Source organism: Rhinoraja longicauda, chromosome 9 (assembly GCF_053455715.1).
Source record: "Rhinoraja longicauda isolate Sanriku21f chromosome 9, sRhiLon1.1, whole genome shotgun sequence".
NCBI lineage: Eukaryota > Metazoa > Chordata > Chondrichthyes > Rajiformes > Arhynchobatidae > Rhinoraja > Rhinoraja longicauda.
The window spans coordinates 26,712,042-26,732,618 of NC_135961.1; the positions used below are offsets into that span (position 1 = coordinate 26,712,042).

A 20,577-nucleotide genomic window follows, 5' to 3' on the forward strand; every position below is an offset into this window, starting at 1 on the left:
CCAAGACCAAAGCTTCGACAACAATATTATAGTCTCTAGAATTGAGGAACCATAGGGGAAACAGGAAAGAACTTAAGAGAATTAGTTGGGCTGAAAGGTACCGTGAGATGTCCTTGGTAAATAGGACTAAGGAGAATCCCAGGGCATTTTATATGAAAATATAAGGATACAATACAATATCCTTTAGTGTCATTGTACAAGTACAACGGGATTTGTGAATGTCGCTTCCATATCGATGCTATCAAATCAAATATATAAATAAATCACGGCAAAAATGAAAACAACAAGGGGGGGGGAGGAAAAAAAGGGGGAACAAGGTAAAGTGCAAAAAAAGGTTCATGCAGGGGTCAGTTGTGCCAGATGACCCTGGGGGCAGAGACAGATCATGGCGTGCTCTCAGCAGGACCGATTCAGAGCAGCTATTGCTCTAGGGATAAAGCTGTTCCTTAGTCTGGAGGCGCGGGCGTAGAAGGAGCAAGAGGGTAGGAAAGGTTATGTTCATTCAAGGACAAAGGAGGGGATTAATGAATGTAGCCAGAGGAAGTGGGCGATGTACAAAATAAAGACTTTGCATTGGTAAAGTTTCAGCAAGGAAACTTTCCAATTTAATATAGATAAGTCACACAGAGGGCGTGGGTATATGGAAGAGGAGCCCCAGGAGGTAGCTGAGGAAAGTACTATAACAACATTTAAAAGACATTTGAACAGGTACATGGATAGGAAAGGTTTAGAGGGAAGTTGGACTAGCACAGTTGGAACGTTGTGGTCGGCATAGGCAGGTTGGGCTGAGGGGACTGTTTAAGTGATGCATGAGTCTATGACCTTACGCATTTTGGGAGATTGAATAGAAGAGGAAAGTATACAGTAAATATTAGAACCTTCAGAAGCATTGATGTAGAAAAGGAACTTGCCCATAGCAAGTCCATTTTTCCCTGAAAGTAGCAACACGTGGATTGGGTGGTAAGGAATCTAGACATAATGCTTGCCTTAATCGGGCGGGGCATTGAATATAAAAGTTGGGAAGTCTTGGTACACCAGTGTAAAACGTTTGAGTACTGTGTGCAGTTCTGGTCATCACACTATAGGAAGGATGTGCACCTCTTGAAGAGGCTACAAAGTAGGTTCATCAGGATATAGCCTAGTTGTATATTAGCCATAAGAAGATGTTTGACAAAACAGGATTGTTTTCTCTGGATCATCTGATGAAAGTTTAAGATCATGAAAGGCATAGATAGATGTTCAGTCTTTTTTCTGGGATGAAAATCTCAAATACTAGAGAGCATAGGTTTAAGGTAAGAGGGAGAAAGTTTACAGGAGATACGTGCAGCATTTCTTTTACATAGCGGTAGGTGGCTGGAATGCACTGCCAGGGAAGACTTTAGAGATACAGCATGGAACAGGCCCTTCAGCCAACCAGCAACCAGTCTGTACGTTGGCTCTAACCTACATACTAGGGACAATTTACAATATTTACCAATGCCAATTAACCTACAAATCTGTACTCTTTTGAGTGTGAGAGGAATGTGGAGCGCCTGGAGAAAACCCACGCGATCACAGGGGTACAGACTGCACCCAGTCAGGATCGAACCTGAGTCTCTGGCGCTGTAAGGCAGCAACTCTGCCGCTCTACCATCAACTCTACGGCACTGTGCTGCTCTGCTGCCCGAGACGATAGAAGCAAATGTGATAGCAATATTTAAGATGCAATTTTTATAGACATATGGACAGGGAAGGAATGGAGGCAAATGTGTTGAGTTAAATTGACCATGTTTGGCACAGACATGTTGGTCCATTGAACATGTTCCTCTGCTGTACAGTTCTATTTTCTGTGCAGGATGATGCTGTAAGCAATTATTTAAATTATGCAAGTGCAAACAAAGAGAAAAAAATTGGCCTAGTATAATTAGATAAGATAATGCATTGGCACTAACAACTATTAACTAATTGTGGAAGAAACCCTTTTCATGCAGTGGTTAATATTTGCAATATTCTGTATATTATAATCCTGAACACATGTCATTAGAAAGAGAAACATAGAAAAATGGGTGCAGGAGTAGGCCATTCGGCCGTTCGAGCCAGCACCGCCATTCAATATGATTACTGCTGATCATCTAAAATCAGTACCCTGTTCCTGCTTTTTCCCCATATCCCTTGATTCCTATAGCCCCAAGAGCGAAATCTCTCTTGAAAACATCCAGTGCCTCTGTGGCAGAGAATTCCACAGATTCACAACTCTCTGGGTGAAAAAGATCTTTCCTCATCTCAGCCCCAAATAGCCTATCCCATATTCTTAAACTGTGACCCCTGGTTCTGGACTCCCCCAACATTGGGAACATTTTTCCTGCATCTAGCCTGTCCAATCCTTTAAAACATGTATATGTTTCTATAAGGTCTCCTCTCATCCTTCTAAATTCCAGTGAATACAAGCCCAGTCGACCCATTCTTTCATCATATGTCAGTCCCGCCATCCCGGGAATTAATCCAGTGAACCTGCGCTGCACTCCCTCAATAGCAATAATGTCCTTCCTCAAATTAGAGGACCAAAATTGCACACAATACTCCAGGTCTGGTCTCACTAGGGCCCTGTACAACTACAGTAGGACCTCCTTGCTCCTAAACTCAAATCCTCTTGCAATGAAGGCCAACATGCCATTAGCTTTCTTCACTGCCTGCTGTACCTGCATGCTTACTTTCAGTGACTGATGTACAAGCACACCCAGGTCTCGTTGCACCTTCCCTTTTCCTAATCTGATACTGTTCAGATAATAATCTGCCTTCCTGTACTTGCCACCGAATTGGATAACTTCACATTTATCCACAATATACTGCATCTGCCATGCATCCGCCCACTCACCCAACCTATCCAACTCACCCTGCAGCCTCATAGCATCGTCCTCACGGCTCACACTGCCACTCAGCTTTGTGTCATCCGCAAACTTGGAGATGTTACATTTAATTCCCTCGTCTAAATCGTTAATATATATTGTAAATGACTGGGGTCCCAGCACCGAGCCTTGCGGCACCCCACTAGTCGCTGCCTGCCATTCTGAAAAGGACCTGGTAATTCCTACAATTTGTTACCTGTCTGCCAACCAGTTCTCTATCCATGTCAATATCCTACCCCCAATAACATGTGCTTTAATTTTGCACACGAAACTCTAGTGTGGGACCTTGTCAAAGGCTTTTTGGAAGTCCAGATACACCACATCCACTTGCTCTCCCTTATCCGTGCAGCTGAGATACCACACAGGGATGCCATGTGTTAGGATGCTCTCTATGGTGCAGCGGTAGAAGGTCGTCAGCAGCTGTTGGGGTAGACCAGTCTTTATCAGTGTGCTCAGGTAGAACAGTCGTTGCTGCGCCTTCTTGACCAGTGCAGCGGTGGGTGTTAGTGGACCATGTGAGATCCTCCGAAATGTGAGTGCCCAGAAACTTGAAGCTGGACACTCTCTCCACACTGTCCCCATTGATAAAGATCAGAGTGTATTCCCTGTTGTGTGATCTACGGAAGTTGATGATCAGCTCCTTGGTCTTGGAGGTGTTTAGGGACAGGTTGTTATCAGAGCACCAGTCCACCAGTTTCTGCACCTCCGCTCTATAGTTTGTTTCATCACCGTTGGTGATCAGCCCAATCACCGTTGTGTCGTCTGCAAACTTGACAATGGTGTTGGTGTCGAATGCAGGAACACAGTCGTGTGTGAATAGGGAGTAGAGCATGGGGCTCAGAACACAGCCCTGTGGTGTGCCGATACTCAGGGTGATAGTGGAGAACAGGTGCGGGCCCATTCTCACTGCCTGCGGTCGCTCCATCAAGAAGTCCAGGATCCAGTCGCATAACGACGAGCTGAGGCCCAGCTGGTGGAGTTTGATGATGAGCTTGGTGGGGAGTTGGGGAGGTGGGGATGACTGTGTTGAAGGCAGAACTATAGTCAATGAATAGCATCCTCGTGTACGTGCCCTGTCTCTCCAGGTAAGTCAGGACAGTGTGAAGAGCCAGAGAGATGGCATCCTCTGTGGATCTGTTTGCCCTGTATGCAAATTGATGCGTCCAGTGAGGCAGGGATGCTGGATTTGATGTGTGAGAGGACCAGCCTTTCAAAGCACTTCATGATTATAGGAGTTAGAGCAACCGGACGGTAGTCGTTCAGGTTGGTGATTTTTGTTTTTTTCGGCACCAGCACTATGGTAGCCGACTTCAGGCACTTGGGGACCGTAGCCAGAGATAACGACAGGTTAAAGATCACGGTGAATACCTCAGCCAACTGTTCAGCACAGTCCCTAAGTACCCATCCTTGAACTCCATCCGGGCCTGCAGCCTTGCGTGGGTTGACCCTTCGCAGAGCGCGTTGTACATCCTGTGTGCTCAATGTTAAGACATGCCCCTCCGCCTTGGCTGGGGTTCTTCCACTCATGGTGGTGTTGCCAGTTTCGAAGCGGGCAAAGAAGGTGTTAAGCTCGTTGGTTAGTGAGGCATCACTGTGGGGGCAGGCAGGGCTGCTCTTGTAACCAGTGATGTCCCTGACACCCTGCCACATGCTTCTGGTGTCCATGGTATTGATGTGGTCTTCCACCCGTTGCCTGTGGGTGTCTTTGGCCCTTTTTATACCTTTGTTCAGGTTTGACCTGGCAACACTATATGCTGAAGTGTCACTAGATTTAAAGGCATTGTTGCATGGCCTCAACAGATTCTGTACCTCCTTGTTCATCCATGGTTTCCAGTTTGGGTACATCTTTGTTTCCTTGTCCACTGTGACATTCTCCACACAGCAGTTGATGAGAGGAGAGCACAGTGGATGTGTACTCCTCCAAGTCTACCTCAGACTGAATTTCTCCCAGTCCTCTGGTTTGCTGCTTCCTCTGGCCAATTTATATGTCTCTTCCTTGGATTTAACACTATCCTTGATTTCCCTCGTTAGCCACGTTTGAGCCGCTTTCCCTGTTTTATTTATTTTTTGCCAGACAGGAATGAACAATTTTTGGAGTTCATCCATGCGATCTTTAAATCTTTGGCATTGCATCTCCACCATCAACCCTTTAAGTATAATTTGCCAGCCTATCTTAGCCTATTCCCATCTCATTCCTTCAAATTCTCCTTTCTTTAAGTTCAGGACCCTTGTCTCTGAATTAACCGTGTCACTCTTCATCCTAATGCAGAATTCCACCATATTATAGTCACTGTTGCCCAAGGGACTTTGCACAAAAAGATCGCTAACTAATCCTTCCTCATTACACAGCACCCAGTCTAGGATGGCCTGCCCTCTAGTCCGTCCTCTACATTTTGGCTTAAAAAACCATCCCGTATACATTCCAGGAAATCCTCCTCCTCATCACTGTTACCAATTTGGTTGACCCAATCTACATGTAGATTAAAGTCACCCATGATAACTGCTGTACCTTTGCTACACAAATCCCTGATTTCCTGCTTGATGCTGTCCCCAACCTCCCTACTGCTGTTTGGTGGTTTTCTGCCCTTGGCTATTTTGCAGTTCTACCCATACTGATACTACAGCATCCAAGCTAATGTCTCTCCTTACTATTGCATTAATCTCCTATTTAACCAGCAATGCCACCCCACCTCCTCTTCCTTTCTGTCTATCCTTCCTGAATATTGAATACCCCTGCACGTTTCGCTCCCATCGCATGTGTCACTCTGGAGCCATGTCTCCGTAATTCCAACGATATCACATCCCTTAACTATAAACTGTGCATTCAATTCATCCACCTCATTACGAATGCTCCTTGCATTAAGGCACAAAGCTTTCAGGTTTATTTTTCTTTTCTCCCTTCTTCCTTTAGCTTCTGTCCTCCTTTTTTTGCCTTCTGTCACCTTGCTTTGGTTCCCATCCCCCTGCCGTTAGTTTAAACTTGACCTTTCCTACACTCCCGTTAACTGCACGCATACGCTTCCACGTTGTTGTACCCACCTCACTGTTTAGTTTAAACCCACCCACATAGCATGAGCAAACCTGCCTGCCAGAATGTCGGTCCCCCTCCAATTAAGGTGCAACCTGTCCCTTTTGTACAGGTCACCACTGCCCCAGAAGAGATCCCAGTGGTCTAGAAATCTAAATCCCAGCTCCCTGCACCCTCCTCAGCCACATTCAGCTCCTCTTTCTTCCTGTTCCTACCCTCACTAGCACGAGGCACTGGAAGCAACCCAGAGATAACCACCCTAGAAGTCCTGCTTTTCAGCCTCCTACCTAGTTCTCTATACTCACGCTGCAGAATCTCCTTCCTCTTCTTACGCCTGTACATCGATCTGAAGCAATAATTTTGTTTCTCTCCAAGGATACTGCCTGACTTGCCTGAGTAGTACCACTATTTTCTTTTTTATATCAGATTTCCTGTATCCAATGTATTTTGATTCTGTATATTATTTGTTGCCATCTTTTAAACAATGCCTATCATGCAGGACTTTAATAAAACAGCGCAGAAACCTGCAGATATGGGAAATCTGGTAACAGATCATCAGATTTGTTTTTTTAAATTTATCAGAGCATATTATGAATGCTATTTCTAGGAATTTGATGCATCAGTGGCAGATTTTTCTTTGTTAATATATTAAATAAGCTGCCTGCAGAGTTCATGGGAAGCCTTAGCCAGACCTAACTAATCTCAAATTAAATCACTGCTTTTATTGAAAGCACAAGATAAAAACAGTTTCCACCCAAGAGAAAAAAACCTATTTCTCAACCAAAAATAACCCAAAGATGATCATTTCAACATTCGATATTTTCAGTTATTTTCAAATTACAGATGTTCTTTGACAATTTTGACTACTATCAAAACAGTTACGCGCATTGCCTAATTCTCCTTAATAATTGTTTGATTTAAAGGAGATACAGTATGCAGCTCCATCTCAGCAGTGCAATGCGTGTAAACAGATTTACATGCACCATTTCCAACCTCGTTCTTGGCAAATGGTGCTCCCGATATGGCCTCCTTTATTTACATCAGCGATACCAATCATAAACCAGGCAATTGTTTCGCCTGGTTGCTGATCATTTCAACTCCTCTTCCCATTCCTGTACTGACCTCTCTGTTCTGGGCCTCCTCCATTGCCAATGTGAGGCCGCATGCAAACTGGAGGAACAGCACCTCATATTCTGCTTGGGTGGCTTACACCCCTACATTGAATTCTCCAAATTTAAATATCACCCCATCCTTTCCCCTTTCACACTTTCCTATGCCCCCTCATCCCAGTGCACACCCACTTCTTCCATCTTTCCTCCATTCTTTCACCCATATTCCTCCCATGTGCTTTACATTCCCCTTTTCCGGAGTTACATCCGCGCCCGGGTGGTGTTGGAGAGGGACTACGCGCTGTCCACGGGCACCCTGGAGGATTTTCAGGACCGCTGGGCGCCGCGGGGGATTGAATGTATCCTGGATGGGGATTGTAATATAATTTTTTTAGATTTAGATTTAGAGATACAGCGCGGAAACAGGCCCTTCGGCCCACCGGGTCCGCGCCGCCCAGCGATCCCCGCACATTAACACTATCCTACACACACTAGGGACAATTTTTACATTTACCCAGTCAATTAACCTACAAACCTGTACGTCTTTGGAGTGTGGGAGGAAACCGAAGATCTCGGAGAAAACCCACGCAGGTCACGGGGAGAACGTACAAACTCCGTACAGACGGCGCCCGTAGTCAGGATCGAACCTGAGTCTCCAGCGCTGCATTCGCTGTAAGGCAGCAACTCTACCGCTGCGCCACCCTGCCGCCCTGGTTTCAATTGGTATATTTGTTTGTATAGTATTCTGGTGGTGGGTTCTGTTTTGGTTTTATTGTATTGTATATAATATTTTAACATTTGAAAAAATATTTTTGATTTTTTAAAAAAGTGCTTTTCATTGCACTCCTCTTCTCTCCTTATCTGACACCTTTTTGTCTCCTTTTCATCTCAAGCTTTGGTCACTTATTCCACCCATCTGCCCCTCACCTGTATCCACCTTTCACTTGCCAGGCCTTATACCACACCCACATCTTTCACATTCCTACTACAATCAGACTGAAGAAGAATCCTGACCCACCTATCCATGCCCTTCACAGATGCTGCCTGACCTACTGAATAACTCCAGCATTGACTTTTTCAAGATTCCAGTACCTGTCATTAATTTACTGTTATTTTATTCAAAACCCAAATCCTTTGCAGAATTCCCGACAGCATAAAGTACAGAAGGCCTTTGTCGAGTCACCGCTGACGGGCTTAACCCACAACTCTTTTGCTTCCCATTGCTTGGTATAGCTGCAGTGTTCTTTTTTGCAGGTTTATCCATATTTGCATATGCTAAACGTGAACACCAGATGTTACTGAAACTTTTTGTTTTGGCCGGAATTGGCAAAATATAGCGTACAGCTGATACGCATAAGGGGGCCTGTGATCGGATGACAGGTGAATCACTCGTGCATGGCACCAACAGCACATGCAACACGCATGCAGTTGTATCAGATCTAGGATCTGCCTGTAAGCGTGCCCTCTGGTGATTACAGTGTAGTAGCAGTCAAATACAGGACAAGGGCGGTCCCGTATGGGACAAACCAATTTAGCCCAATATACGGGATGTCCGGGCGAATACGGGACAGTTAGCAACCCTACTTGCCTGTCAGGTTTTATCCACCTCCAGAGATGCTACCTGACACGCTAAGTTACAAATATTTGTGAAGATGAATTACATAGAAAAGACGTGTGAGAAGGAACTGCAGATGCTGGTTGAAACCAAAGATAGACACAAAAGCTGGAGTAACAGTGGGACAGGCCGCACCTCGGGAGAGTAGGAATGGGTGACGTTTCGGGTCTGAAGAAGTCTCGACCCATTCCTTCTCTCCACAGATGATGCCTGTCCCGCTGAGTTACTCCAGCTTTTTGTGTCTACATAGAAAAGATGCTGTTAAAGTTACCATTATAATGAATAGACTGCCATCTTGTGGTAATCTTGGCCAATATTTTCGACAAAATAGATGGCTCTTGGTGCCCAAAAGAATGAATGAGTTTGGTGCTCCTACTAAGAGGAGTATTAAAAGGGTATTCTGTAGCAATATATAAAAGGGGAAAAGAATGAACTAGCACGCTTTCTTGAAATTATCTAAGAAGAGGCTAGTGCACTAGAGTACAGTGGCAACCCTCTTGTCTGCAGTTTTGAGAAGATAGGAGTTGGACTGAAATGAGCAAAATATTCTTTCATGGCTATGAAGGAGCTTCAGGTGGGCTTAACAATTTGTGCACTGAAGACAATCAGTATTAAGGATAGTATTAACATGCCAGAGAACATGAATACATAGGAGTCGGGATCCAAAAGTGACTTTATTATTTCTCAAAATGAATAATCAAGAGTTTGTTACATACCATTGAGAAAAAATTAAACTTCACAAAATTATTTAGGAATTCTGTAACTCAACAAATTAGCCTCAGTAATGAAAAGTTCAAATTACAGAACTCTTGATAAATATTCTCATTTCCCAAACTAGAAGGGAGCAAAGCCAAAAAAGAAACCACCAACAGTTTTATTTCACAAAATAGCCAATGTTTCTGTAAAGCTAGTTTTACACAAAAGCAAGTTCCATCACCTGTGACTTCACTAAAACAAAACTTCACTTTCTGCAGCACTTCTAATTTAAGACTGTTGACTGCCACAGGAACACCCATTTAGAGCTTGCAGGAAATGGAAGGTGGACATAAGCCATCAAGAATTATATACTTCAACATACAGCTCAGGTAATCATGTCTCCATTTCACTTGGACACTGCCAATACCACAGTCAAGTCAAAAGCCATGACAATTCAAGGTATATTTTGCATTTAAAATGCATCCACTAATAGATGCTAATATGCAACTATGCAATAGATGCTAATATGCATTTAGATCTGACGTTGTTTGCTTTTCTTTTTCTGCTCTCGAAATATACATATATTTTATCTTTCAGGTACAAGAGCATTAGTTGTTCATGTTGCTAGAGCACATTGTTCAAATAATTCAATTATATCCAGAACTCCTGAGCATAGTTTATACTTCAGTTATACAGATGTTTGCTTGTAGTTCTTGGTATCCAAGATTTTTTTACCACACATTGCACAGATACCTGGAACAAGAGAAAAATTAAAAAAATTAATCATTTGGTATTTCTGTTGACCTAGATAGTAAATTTGATCAAAAATACAAAAATATTGCAAATGATACAAAGGTGAAAGAAGAACAGAAAATGGCATAAACATTTAAGTATAATAGGCAGTTTAGCATTCAGAAATTTTGATTTTCCGCTGGAAATAGAAAACTGTACTAATTATTCCTCCAAAGTATTGACCAAACATTATTTTGTAGCGTTGATCTTAATGCAGCAGTTACAGGGATCAATTTAAACTGATTGGTTTAAATTATATAACATGTAGCTTATGTTAACCTTTAGTTATGAACAAAAATGAATGAGCTGGAAAGCATTACAGAAAGTGAGAAATATTTTACATGTAAACAGCAGAATGAATTGCATCTAAAAACAAGTAAAATATAATTTTACAATATGTTTTCTAAAATTAGTGTAAATATCATTTTCAGCTCAACTGAGAGCACTGTTGTTTTCAGCAAGATCTTATACTTGATGAATAAAGTTTAAATTTGAATATCCCTGCAAACGAACATATAGGTAGCTCAAAATAATAAAATAAATCAAGACAACCAACCCATACCTTTTTTGTATGCACAGCCTTGACAATAATTAGAACCAGCCTGATGAACTGCACTTTTACAGATACGGCAGACTGAAAATTTGCTCTTTCCATATGGATCAAACCTAAAGAAAAGGGAATTATATATTTTTAAATTCAACAACTTCTGGCAACAAAACTTTAAATCCTTTAAAAGATTCTAAGATTACCAAGGAGCTGAAGAAGCTGGAGTGAGAGAGAGAAGTGGAATGAATGAAAGATGGTCAAAAACGTTCCAAAAGGTACTTCATAGCACAGAAGCTATATTCATTTAAAGGGCAAGACTAGCAGGGATAAAGGGCTGATCTTGGCAACTGGGAAGGCGATCAAACGTAAGATTGTCCTTAAAACTTAAAACTGCACTTGAATAAAACAAGTTTGGGAAAAGGTTAAGCAAGTTTAAAAAAAGTTAAACCAAGGGAGCATAACAATTCAAAATTAAATAAACTGTATGAAATGAGGTAATATTGTGCATGAAAAAAACACAGGTAAATTCAACAGCACAAGAAAGAAAACTGGAAATGAAAAACAGAATCTCAGGTAGCATCTGTGGAAGGGGAAAGACTGAACGGGACATTCAGAGTCCAGGCCCGAAATATTAATTGTGCTCTTGTTTTATTTTACGAAAGCAAATTTATTATTTTGTTTCCTTCAGAGAACTTTACTAAAGGAAAAAATGGATATAGAAATGTCAAGTTGAGAAATACAGGACCAGCAAATCAAGTAGCAGTTTTTCTGAGATCCCAGTACAAACTCAAATTCACCCCATTGTTGATCTGTAATAGGTCCTAGCTGGAGAACAACTCCATTTAAAATATCTCATTCTTCTTTTAAAATCTCTTTGTGGCATCATACCGTCTCATTGTACATAACTAGATGAATTGTAGCAATTTGAGATCTCTGAGCTTGCTGAACTCTGGCCTTAAGAGTCTTAAGATAGAGACACAGAAACATGTTCACAGATCAGTACATCCAAGAGATCACTGGCATTAATGGGGAGTTCTGCATTTACAATTACAAAGTTGCAAGATCACAATGATACATGGGATTTGTGAATGACTTGAACAGTAGATGGATAACAAAAAGGTATGGGTAGTTTTGTTAGACTGCACGTTTCTATAATACGAATTGGATATAATATGACTGATGAATTAGGGAACACTATTTGCATTAGGGGGGCCAAATTGGTTATAAATGCAATTCAAAGGGGAACTAGGGATTCACTTAAAAATTACCCTGGAACCCAACCTGCAGAACAAAAAAAGCTCTATCTTGGATTTAGTGTAATCGACCTGCAGCAAACATCATTAGACACAAACCTTTCACTTGCAGTGACAAAAAAACATATTGCTATTGAAAGGACTTTTATTTTTGAAAATCCTGAGTAGTTGGGGGGGAGGGGAAGGGGGGAATTATTGCTAAGTGTCTGAAATGCCATACACCAAACACTTTCCCCCTTTGTCATGATTGTCCTTTTTTGACACCATTTTCTACCACACAAGGTTTATGAGAAATGCAATTATCGTGACATAGCAGATATACATGTAGGCAATAGTTTAGTTTAATATCTGTGATAAACAGGATATGGTTCCGGTAATTTAGCTAGGAATTAAACATGATTCAACATTGCAAAATCCGGCTTTGTGACTCGTATTGACATTAGCTCATTATTGTCACATATAGTGGAAAACTTTGCTATGAATGATGTCTAAGATGGAATTAGTGGCACGAATTATCGCAATGGTAACGCACAATTCTTTTGGGGGGGGAGGGTACGCGGCAAAGACATTGTTGTACAATGCAAAACATTAAAGAATATATTCACAAAAATGAATTCAAATTTGTGAATGTGAATTTTTCATAACTGTTGCTTTAGTAGCCTGAATTATTCACTGCTATGTCAAAAAGCTACATAAAAACACATTTCTATCCAGTGTTGATTTTCAAAATTATTTTCAGCAATATTCCAGAGATTCTCTTCAGTGATTATAACATAGAATAAATACATTTTTCAAATAATTAGTTTACACAAACAACAATAAACCCATTGTACAAATAATGCAAGTCAAAAGATTTCATTTAAATGTTATTCCAGGGTCATCGATTAAGTGCAATCAAATGATCAGATAGAAAATTGCTGGAATTCCATAATTCTGGCAGGCTTCTCATTCCCAATGTTTACTCTAAGTTCCCACTGTAAAACAGCCATCAATACTCCAAGATTGGATGTATAACTATCTAAATGGGAGAAGTTTGAAACAAACACTGCCCACCTAGGACCACAAAGGGAGTGCTTAACCTTTATTAATACGTACAAAAAACAATATGCATTGAAGTGTGCGCATGTGCGGGACTCTCGGGCGGGCGAGGCCTGCGGAATCAGCGATAATTTCCAGACGCTTTGAAGATATGTATTACGGAAATGAGTTGCTTAAAGCTTAAATAAAGTTTAAGTAAATTGGAATTTTCATTTGCCTCACAACAATTTAAGCAACTGAATCTCAGAAGTTAAGCAGTATGACGTCGAGATGGAGAAACTATTGAAACCACAACGCTTGGATCTGGATCCCAACTCACCTACTGCAGCAAAGGAATGGAAGCACTGGCTTCGTACACTAAATAACTTCTTTGATGAGTGTGGTGACAATGCACCAGACAAATTCAGGACATTAATAAGCTCTGCCTTTTATGATGTATATGATTACATAGAGGAATGTACAACTTATGATTCTGCTATTGATGTACTAAGCAGACTCTTCGTTAAGACACCCAATGTAATATTTGCTCAACACCTCCTTGCTACTCGTAAACAAAAACCTGGTGAGTCACTTGATGAGTTTTTACAAGAACTTCAAAGACTTAGTAAAGACTGTGCCTTCAAAGCAGTTACAGCTGATCAATATTGACAGGAACTTATTCGAGACTTGTTTATCAATGGTTTGGCATCACCTTTAATACGACAGACTATTAGAAAACAAAACCTTGGATTTACAGTCAGTTTACAACCAAGCTTACTCATTAGTATAAGAAAATAACTGCAGATGCTGGTACAAATCGATTTATTCACTAAATGCTGGAGTAACTCAGCAGGTCAGGCAGCATCTCGGGAGAGAAGGAATGGGTGACGTTTCGGGTCGAGACCCTTCTTCAGACCAGAAATTCAGATGCTAATGGCTCATCTAATGTGTATTCTGCTGCAACTACTACAAAAGAATCTCACCCAAGTACTAACAAGGAGCAAGCTGAAACAATTTCTACTGATAAATGTGCCCTTGCTGCAGCATATACTTATCCAAAAAGGAAGTGTTACTTTTGCGGGGGTAATATTCATAATAGAGAGATATGTCCTGCTCGAGAGACAACTTGTAATAGTTGTGGCAAGAAGGGACATTATTCTAGATTATGCAAGTCCAAAGCAACTACTAAAAGTGTGACTGCTGCCATGTATATGCCTTCTCTATGTGCAATTACAGCTGCATTTCCTCAGAGCTTGTCTCACGCAGCTACAACAGTATCCATCAATGGCCATACACTTAATGTACTACTTGATTCTGGCAGTTCAGAACGTTTTATAAGTGAACAAGTTGTGTCTCGACTAAATCTAACTATAATTCCTTCAAATAGAGAAATCTCGATGGCTCTGACATCTCTCAATGCTCAAATTATTGGATCTTGTATTGTAGACTTTATTCTGAACAAAACTAGTTATAAATCTGTATGACTTGGTATTATGGAAAATTTGTGTAGCGATGTAATTCTAGGTCAGGATTTTCAGAAACAGCACAGATCACTTCAAATAATGTATGAAGGAACAATGCCTGATCTTGTATTGTCAAAGCCACCAGTATTGTGTTTTTTTCTGCTGCATCTGTTGAATGTCCTTCATTATTCACTCATTTATCCTCTAATGCAAGCCAATTGCTACAAAATCAAGACATTTTAGTAAGGATGACAAAAACTTTATCAGCACAGAAGTAACTAATCTTTTACGAGAAGGTATTATAGAGCCCAGCTCTTCCCCTTGGAGGGCACAAGTTGTCGTGGTTAAGGACCCCTTGGAGAGACATAGAAAGAGACTCTGCATTGATTACTCTCAAACTATAAACCAGTTCACGGAGCTTGATGCATATCCATTACCTCGTATAGAAGATATTATCAATACATTAGCTAAGTATAAGGTATTCTCTACTTTTGACCTAAAAAGTGCTTACTACCAAATTCCTTTGAAAGAATCAGAAAAGAAATACACCGCGTTTGAAGCAAATGGAAAATTATACCACTACTGCAGAGTTCCTTTTGGTGTAACTAATGGTGTGGCAGTTTTTCAGAGAGAGATGGACAAACTTGTTGAACAGGAAAACCTTAAAGATACTTTCCCTTATCTTGATAATATAACTATTGCAGGAAAAGACCAAGCTGAACATGACAAAAATGTACAACGGTTTTTAGAAGTTGTACATTCTAAAAATCTAACATTAAATGAGGCTAAGTCAATAATATCAGTGTCATCAATTGATATTCTTGGTTATTGGGTTGGAAATGATATGATCAAGCCTGATCCAGAAAGACTCCGCCCACTCCAAGAGATACCTGTTCCAGCTACATTAAACTCTCTACAAAGGGTTCTTGGCATGTTTGCATATTATGCTAAATGGATACCAAATTTCTCTGACAAAATTCAACCTTTGATTAGAGCAAAATCTTTCCCCCTTGACTCTACAGCAATTGGTGCCTTTACTTCTTTAAAGAAACAATTAGAATCTGCGACATTACACGTCATCGATGAGGATCTCCCCTTTGTTGTTGAACGTGATGCCTCTGATTTAGCAGTATCAACAACATTAAATCAAGGAGGACGACCAGTGGCTTTCATGTCTCGTACTCTCCAAGGTAGTGAATTGCATTACCCACCCGTCGAAAAGGAAGCTACAGCAATTATTGAAGCAGTGAGAAAATGGAGTCATTTCCTTGCTCGCCAGCACTTCACTTTGATAACAGATCAGCGTTCAGTAGCTTTTATGCTAGATAATCGGAAGCGAACGAAGATTAAAAACAGTAAAATTCATGAATGGAGGATTGAATTATCTGCATATAGTTATTCAATTGAGTACCGCCCTGGTAAGGATAATGTTGCTCCGGATGCATTAACTCGAGCATTTTGTGCCTCTGTTCATTCTTCTGCACTCACTGATCTTCACAATGGGCTGTGTCATCCTGGAGTCACTCGTATGTTACACTATGTTCATTCCAAAAACTTGCCTTTCTCTACAGAAGATGTGAAGATGACGTGTGCTTCATGTAGAATCTGTGCTGAATTAAAACCAAAAACTGAATTTTTCCATCCTGAAGGAAGATTGATCAAAGCTACTCAACCTATGGAACGTTTGAGTATTGACTTCAAAGGGCCTTTACCATCTCTCAAAATGTTTATATACTTACCATAGTTGATGAATATTCGAGGTTTCCATTTGCCTTTCCTTGTCCAAATATGTCAGCTACTACGGTTATCAAATGTTTAGATCAACTGTTTTCATTCTGTGGATTTCCAAGTTACATACATTCTGATAGGGGCACCTCATTCATGTCAAAAGATTTAAAGGACTACCTTTCTAATAGAGGAATTGCAACAAGTAAAACAACACCATATCATCCTATTGGAAATGGTCAGGTTGAGAGGTATAACGGAATCATTTGGAAAGCAGTGAAACTGGCTTTAAAGTCAAATGACATACCAGATCGGCAGTGGGAATGTGTTCTACCAGATGCATTACACTCCATCAGATCTCTACTGTCAACTGCTACCAATACTACTCCACATGAGCTGTTCTTTAACTTCAAACGGCGTTCTTCTAGTGGTACTTCTCTGCCATCATGGTTGACTAGCCCTGGGCCTGTGTTGCTTCGTCGATATGTCCGATCAAATAAGAATGAGCCCTTTGTTGATGAAGTTGAACTGTCTGATGGCAACCCTTCTGCAACTATCAAGTATCAGGTTGGGCGTCAGTCAACCGTCTCACTTCGTGACCTTGCACCATGTCCATCTTCTCCATCAGCTCCATCACTCCTTGATAATATTAATCGAGAACTTCCTTCAACACTCCCATCATCCCCTATGAAAACTTCTATAAGTAATTCTAAAATTGAAAATGTAAATAACAATATGAGTGAAGTTGATGACCAAGCAATATATGTACCACCAGCTATTGAAACACCATTATCTCCTGATGCTCCAGTGCTGCGACGGTCATCAAGACATACTAAACCCCCTGACCGTCTCAACTTATAATTAGGAGGGGAGAATGAAGTGTGCGCATGTGCGGGATTCTCGGGCGGGCGAAGCCTGCGGAATCAGCGATAATTTCCAGACGCTTTGAAGATATGTATTACGGAAATGAGTTGCTTAAAGCTTAAATAAAGTTTAAGTAAATTGGAATTTTCATTTGCCTCACAACATGCATCTTCAACATTGAAAGACACATTTATCTTTGAAAAGATTGCTTTATACTAACCTTGCCTTTTTAGACGTCAAAGCTTTGTTTTCATTGATCTTACGGCCACCACTTTCTGAATAAATAAAATTACAGCTTTGATTAAAAAGCCAGTAGAGTAGCACAAGCATTTAAATTCCACATGGAGCCATGCAGTAAATGAATTTTATACCCATTGTGTTCCTTGATCCATCTTTCCAGGTGTCTGGAGTAATAACCCTTCCCAACTTTATTTCACCTAAAAGGATAGAAATACAGAAACAAATAAAATCATCAATAAAGCAGAATTAAATGACAACTTGTTTCTGATGTTGGAAGACACGTTCTGTCTCCAGAATGGATTTTTTTTAAACAAAATACAAGCTCTTGTGTGCTTAAAAAGAAAACAATGATCCATGAGAAATCAGTGGCTGAAGGTGAAGCAATTTTGGGAAGTATTAATAAGTTAGGATTGAGTTTTCTGAGGAGGGTAGAAGGCATCATATTTGCTTATAGAATTATCTGATTAATAGCTTAATGAGGATGTTGGAGAAAAATATTAAGGGAGCCATTAAAGCAATGAAATAAGGTCAGAGCTACTGTTAAAACCTATAACTAAAAGCAGAATGCTGGAAATGCCCGTCAAGTTTCCTCTGAAAAAAACTCTCCACAGATCTAGTAAACATCAAAATCACAGTGGCAACCTTGGTCTCACCCAATCAGAGATATTTCCTCTGTTCTATCCATCCCTGCCCCATCCCCACCACACCTTAAAACTAACCCCCCCCTCCCAATATCAATCTGAAGAAGGGTCTTGACTTGAAATGTCACCTATCCATGTTCTCCAGAGAGGCATGCTGTCTGGCCCGCTGAGTTACTCCAGTACTTTTAAAACTAATTTGCTTTCTATCTTCCCAAGAGGTGATGAGGGGTCTTTGACCTGAAATGTTAACACTGTTTCTTTTCCACAGAGACAAAAGGAACTGCTAATGCATAAAACACAAAGGCTAGAGACAAAAAGGTGTCAGATAAAGAGAGCAAGGTTCATCATGCCATTCTAGATCTCCCAGATGCTAACCATTTTAATTGCCCTTTGCATTAAAGTAGGCCATGTGCAAACTGGAGGAACAATACTCATATTCCACTTGGGGAGTTTTCAACACAACAGTATGAACATTGAATCCTCAAATTGTAAGTAACGGCTCCTCCCCCCCCCCCCCCCTCTTTCCTGTGCCCCTACACCCAGTACACACCCATTATCCTGTTCCTTCCACCTTTTTCATCCATAACCGCCCTCCAGCTTCACATTTCACTCCTCATCTGACACCCTTTTCTCTCCTTTATCATCTCATTTTTGTTCATCCATCTTCCAATCACCCCCCCCCCCTCACCTGTATCCACCTGTCAGTTGGGCAGCTTATAACCGAGCAGTATGAACGTTGATTCCTCAAATCTCAAGTAATTCCAGGATTCTCCCCCCTCTCCCCGAGTCATCTTACCAGTTCCACTGTTCGCATCCTTGAATCCTTCTAGGTTTACACCAAAGATGGTCACAACAAAGCTGGAGTAACTCAGCGGGTCAGGCAGCACCTCTGGAGAAAGGGAATAGGTGACATTTCTGGTTGGAACCATTCTTCAAACTGAAAAATTTGGAGGTGGGGTGGAACTGGAGGCGAGAAAAGGCCAAACCAAATCAGGGCCAGTAACAGATGACCTCAGGAAGGGTGGAGCTTATAATGGCCCTTAGTTGGCTGGGGAAGATGTGCTAACTACTCAGTCTGAAGAGTCCCTACCCTAAACATCGCATATCCGTGTTCACCAGAGATGCCGCCTGACCCGCTGAGCTACTCCAGCACTTTGTGCCTTTGTCAGCATTTCTTGTTCAGTTTTAATTTCAGATCAGCTGTAGTTTGACGAGGCAGAGGACCCCCAGCCCTGGGGGGTGGAGGGGACTGAGACGCCCCGGCCCCAGGGGAGTGGACTGAGACGCCCCGGCCCCAGGGGAGTGGAGGGGACTGAGACGCCCCGGCCCCAGGGGAGTGGAGGGGACTGAGACGCCCCGGCCCCAGGGGAGTGGAGGGGACCGAGACGCCCTGGCTCCAGGGATGGGGGGAGTGCTCCCCGCACCCTTTCGAAGGGTTTCAACCACCGCAACTCCCTCCGCCCCCGGGGGGGGGGGGGGGGGGGGTGAGGGGGGGAACAGGCTGGGTGGGAGGCCCGGGCTTCGGTCTCCGGGCCCCGACCCTCGGTAAGCGGACACGTCACTGGGCCAATAGGTGCAGGAGGAGGCCATTCGGCCCTTCGAGCCAGCACCGCCATTCAATGTGATCATGGCTGATCATTCTCAATCAGTACCCCGTTCCTGCCTTCTCCCCATACCCCCTGACTCCACTATCCTTAAGAGCTCTATCTAGCTCTCTTGAATGTATTCAGAGAATTGGCCTCCACTGCCCTCTGAGGCAGAGAATTCCACAGATTCACAACTCTCTGAGTGAAAAAGTTTTTTCTCATCTCCGTTCTAAATGGCCAACCCCTTATTCTTAAACTGTGGCCCCTTGTTCTGGACTCCCCCAACATTGGGAACATGTTTCCTGCCTCGAACGTGTCCAACCCCTTAATGATCTTGTATGTTTCGACAAGATAATCGGACCGGGCTGGACCGAACCCCAGCCCCCAATCTTGGGCTTCGGCTACTGGACCCCGGGCCGGGCCAGTCTCGTCTCCCGGTGACCGGACCCCGGGGCGGGGCGGGGTGTCTCATCTCCTCTCGCGGGGAGCGGGGCCAGGAGGGGTCGCGGGGCCCGGGGAGGAGGGGCCCTGGGGGAGGCGGGACCGGGGTGAGGTGCCCGGGGGGGGGGCGGGTCTGGAGGGTCTCATCACCTCTCGCGGGGGGTGGGCGGGGCCCGTGGTGGGAGGGGGGGCGGGTCTGGAGGGTCTCATCTCCTCTCGCGGGGTGCGGGCGGGGCCCGAGGTGGGGGGGGGCGGGTCTGGAGGGTCTCATCTCCTCTCGCGGGGCGCGGGGGGGGCGGGTCTGGAGGGTCTGATCTCCTCTCGCGGGGCCCGGGTGAGGGGCGCGGGGGGGGGGGGGGCGGGGCGCGGGGGGGGGGGGGGCGGGGCGCGGGGGGGGGGGGGGCGGGGCCCGGGGGCCGCGGACTCACATTTCTCGCACACCATCCTCTCCGTCTCCGCTCACTCGCTCATTCACTTCCGGCAATAGACCAGATGCACTTCCGCCCCGCGCGATGCAGCCTCCTCATTGGCTGAACGCACCGGGGTGGGCCGCTGGGTCCTAGTGCGCAGCCCCGTAAGGCCAGGCAACATTCTTGGAACAAATAATAAATGCAGATGCTGGTTTATATCAAAGATGGACAGAACATGCTGGAGTGACCCAGCGGGTCAGGCAGC

At 43.0% G+C, this 20,577-nt stretch overlaps 1 protein-coding gene across 1 annotated transcript; it reads right to left on the reverse strand.

Annotated features, from left to right (window-relative positions):
- Positions 1–9,292: 9,292 nt before the first annotated feature.
- On the reverse strand, positions 9,293–20,388 carry cript (cysteine-rich PDZ-binding protein). Its single transcript, XM_078405001.1, has 5 exons — positions 20,331–20,388; positions 17,366–17,431; positions 17,215–17,269; positions 10,688–10,791; positions 9,293–10,086 (listed from the first exon to the last, which is right to left on the reverse strand). Exons 1-5 carry the CDS (start codon positions 20,344–20,346, stop codon positions 10,022–10,024), a joined length of 306 nt encoding a protein of 101 aa, XP_078261127.1. The 5' UTR covers positions 20,347–20,388; the 3' UTR covers positions 9,293–10,021.
- Positions 20,389–20,577: the final 189 nt, after the last annotated feature.

Excerpts from the sequence above, each read along its gene's own strand:
- cript (XM_078405001.1), bottom strand. Across the intron at positions 17,270-17,365 it reads TGGATCAAGGAACACAATGG|AAAGTGGTGGCCGTAAGATC; the intron begins GTATAAAATTCA and ends TTATTTATTCAG. Across the intron at positions 10,087-10,687 it reads AGGCTGTGCATACAAAAAAG|GTATCTGTGCAATGTGTGGT; the intron begins GTATGGGTTGGT and ends CTCTTGTTCCAG.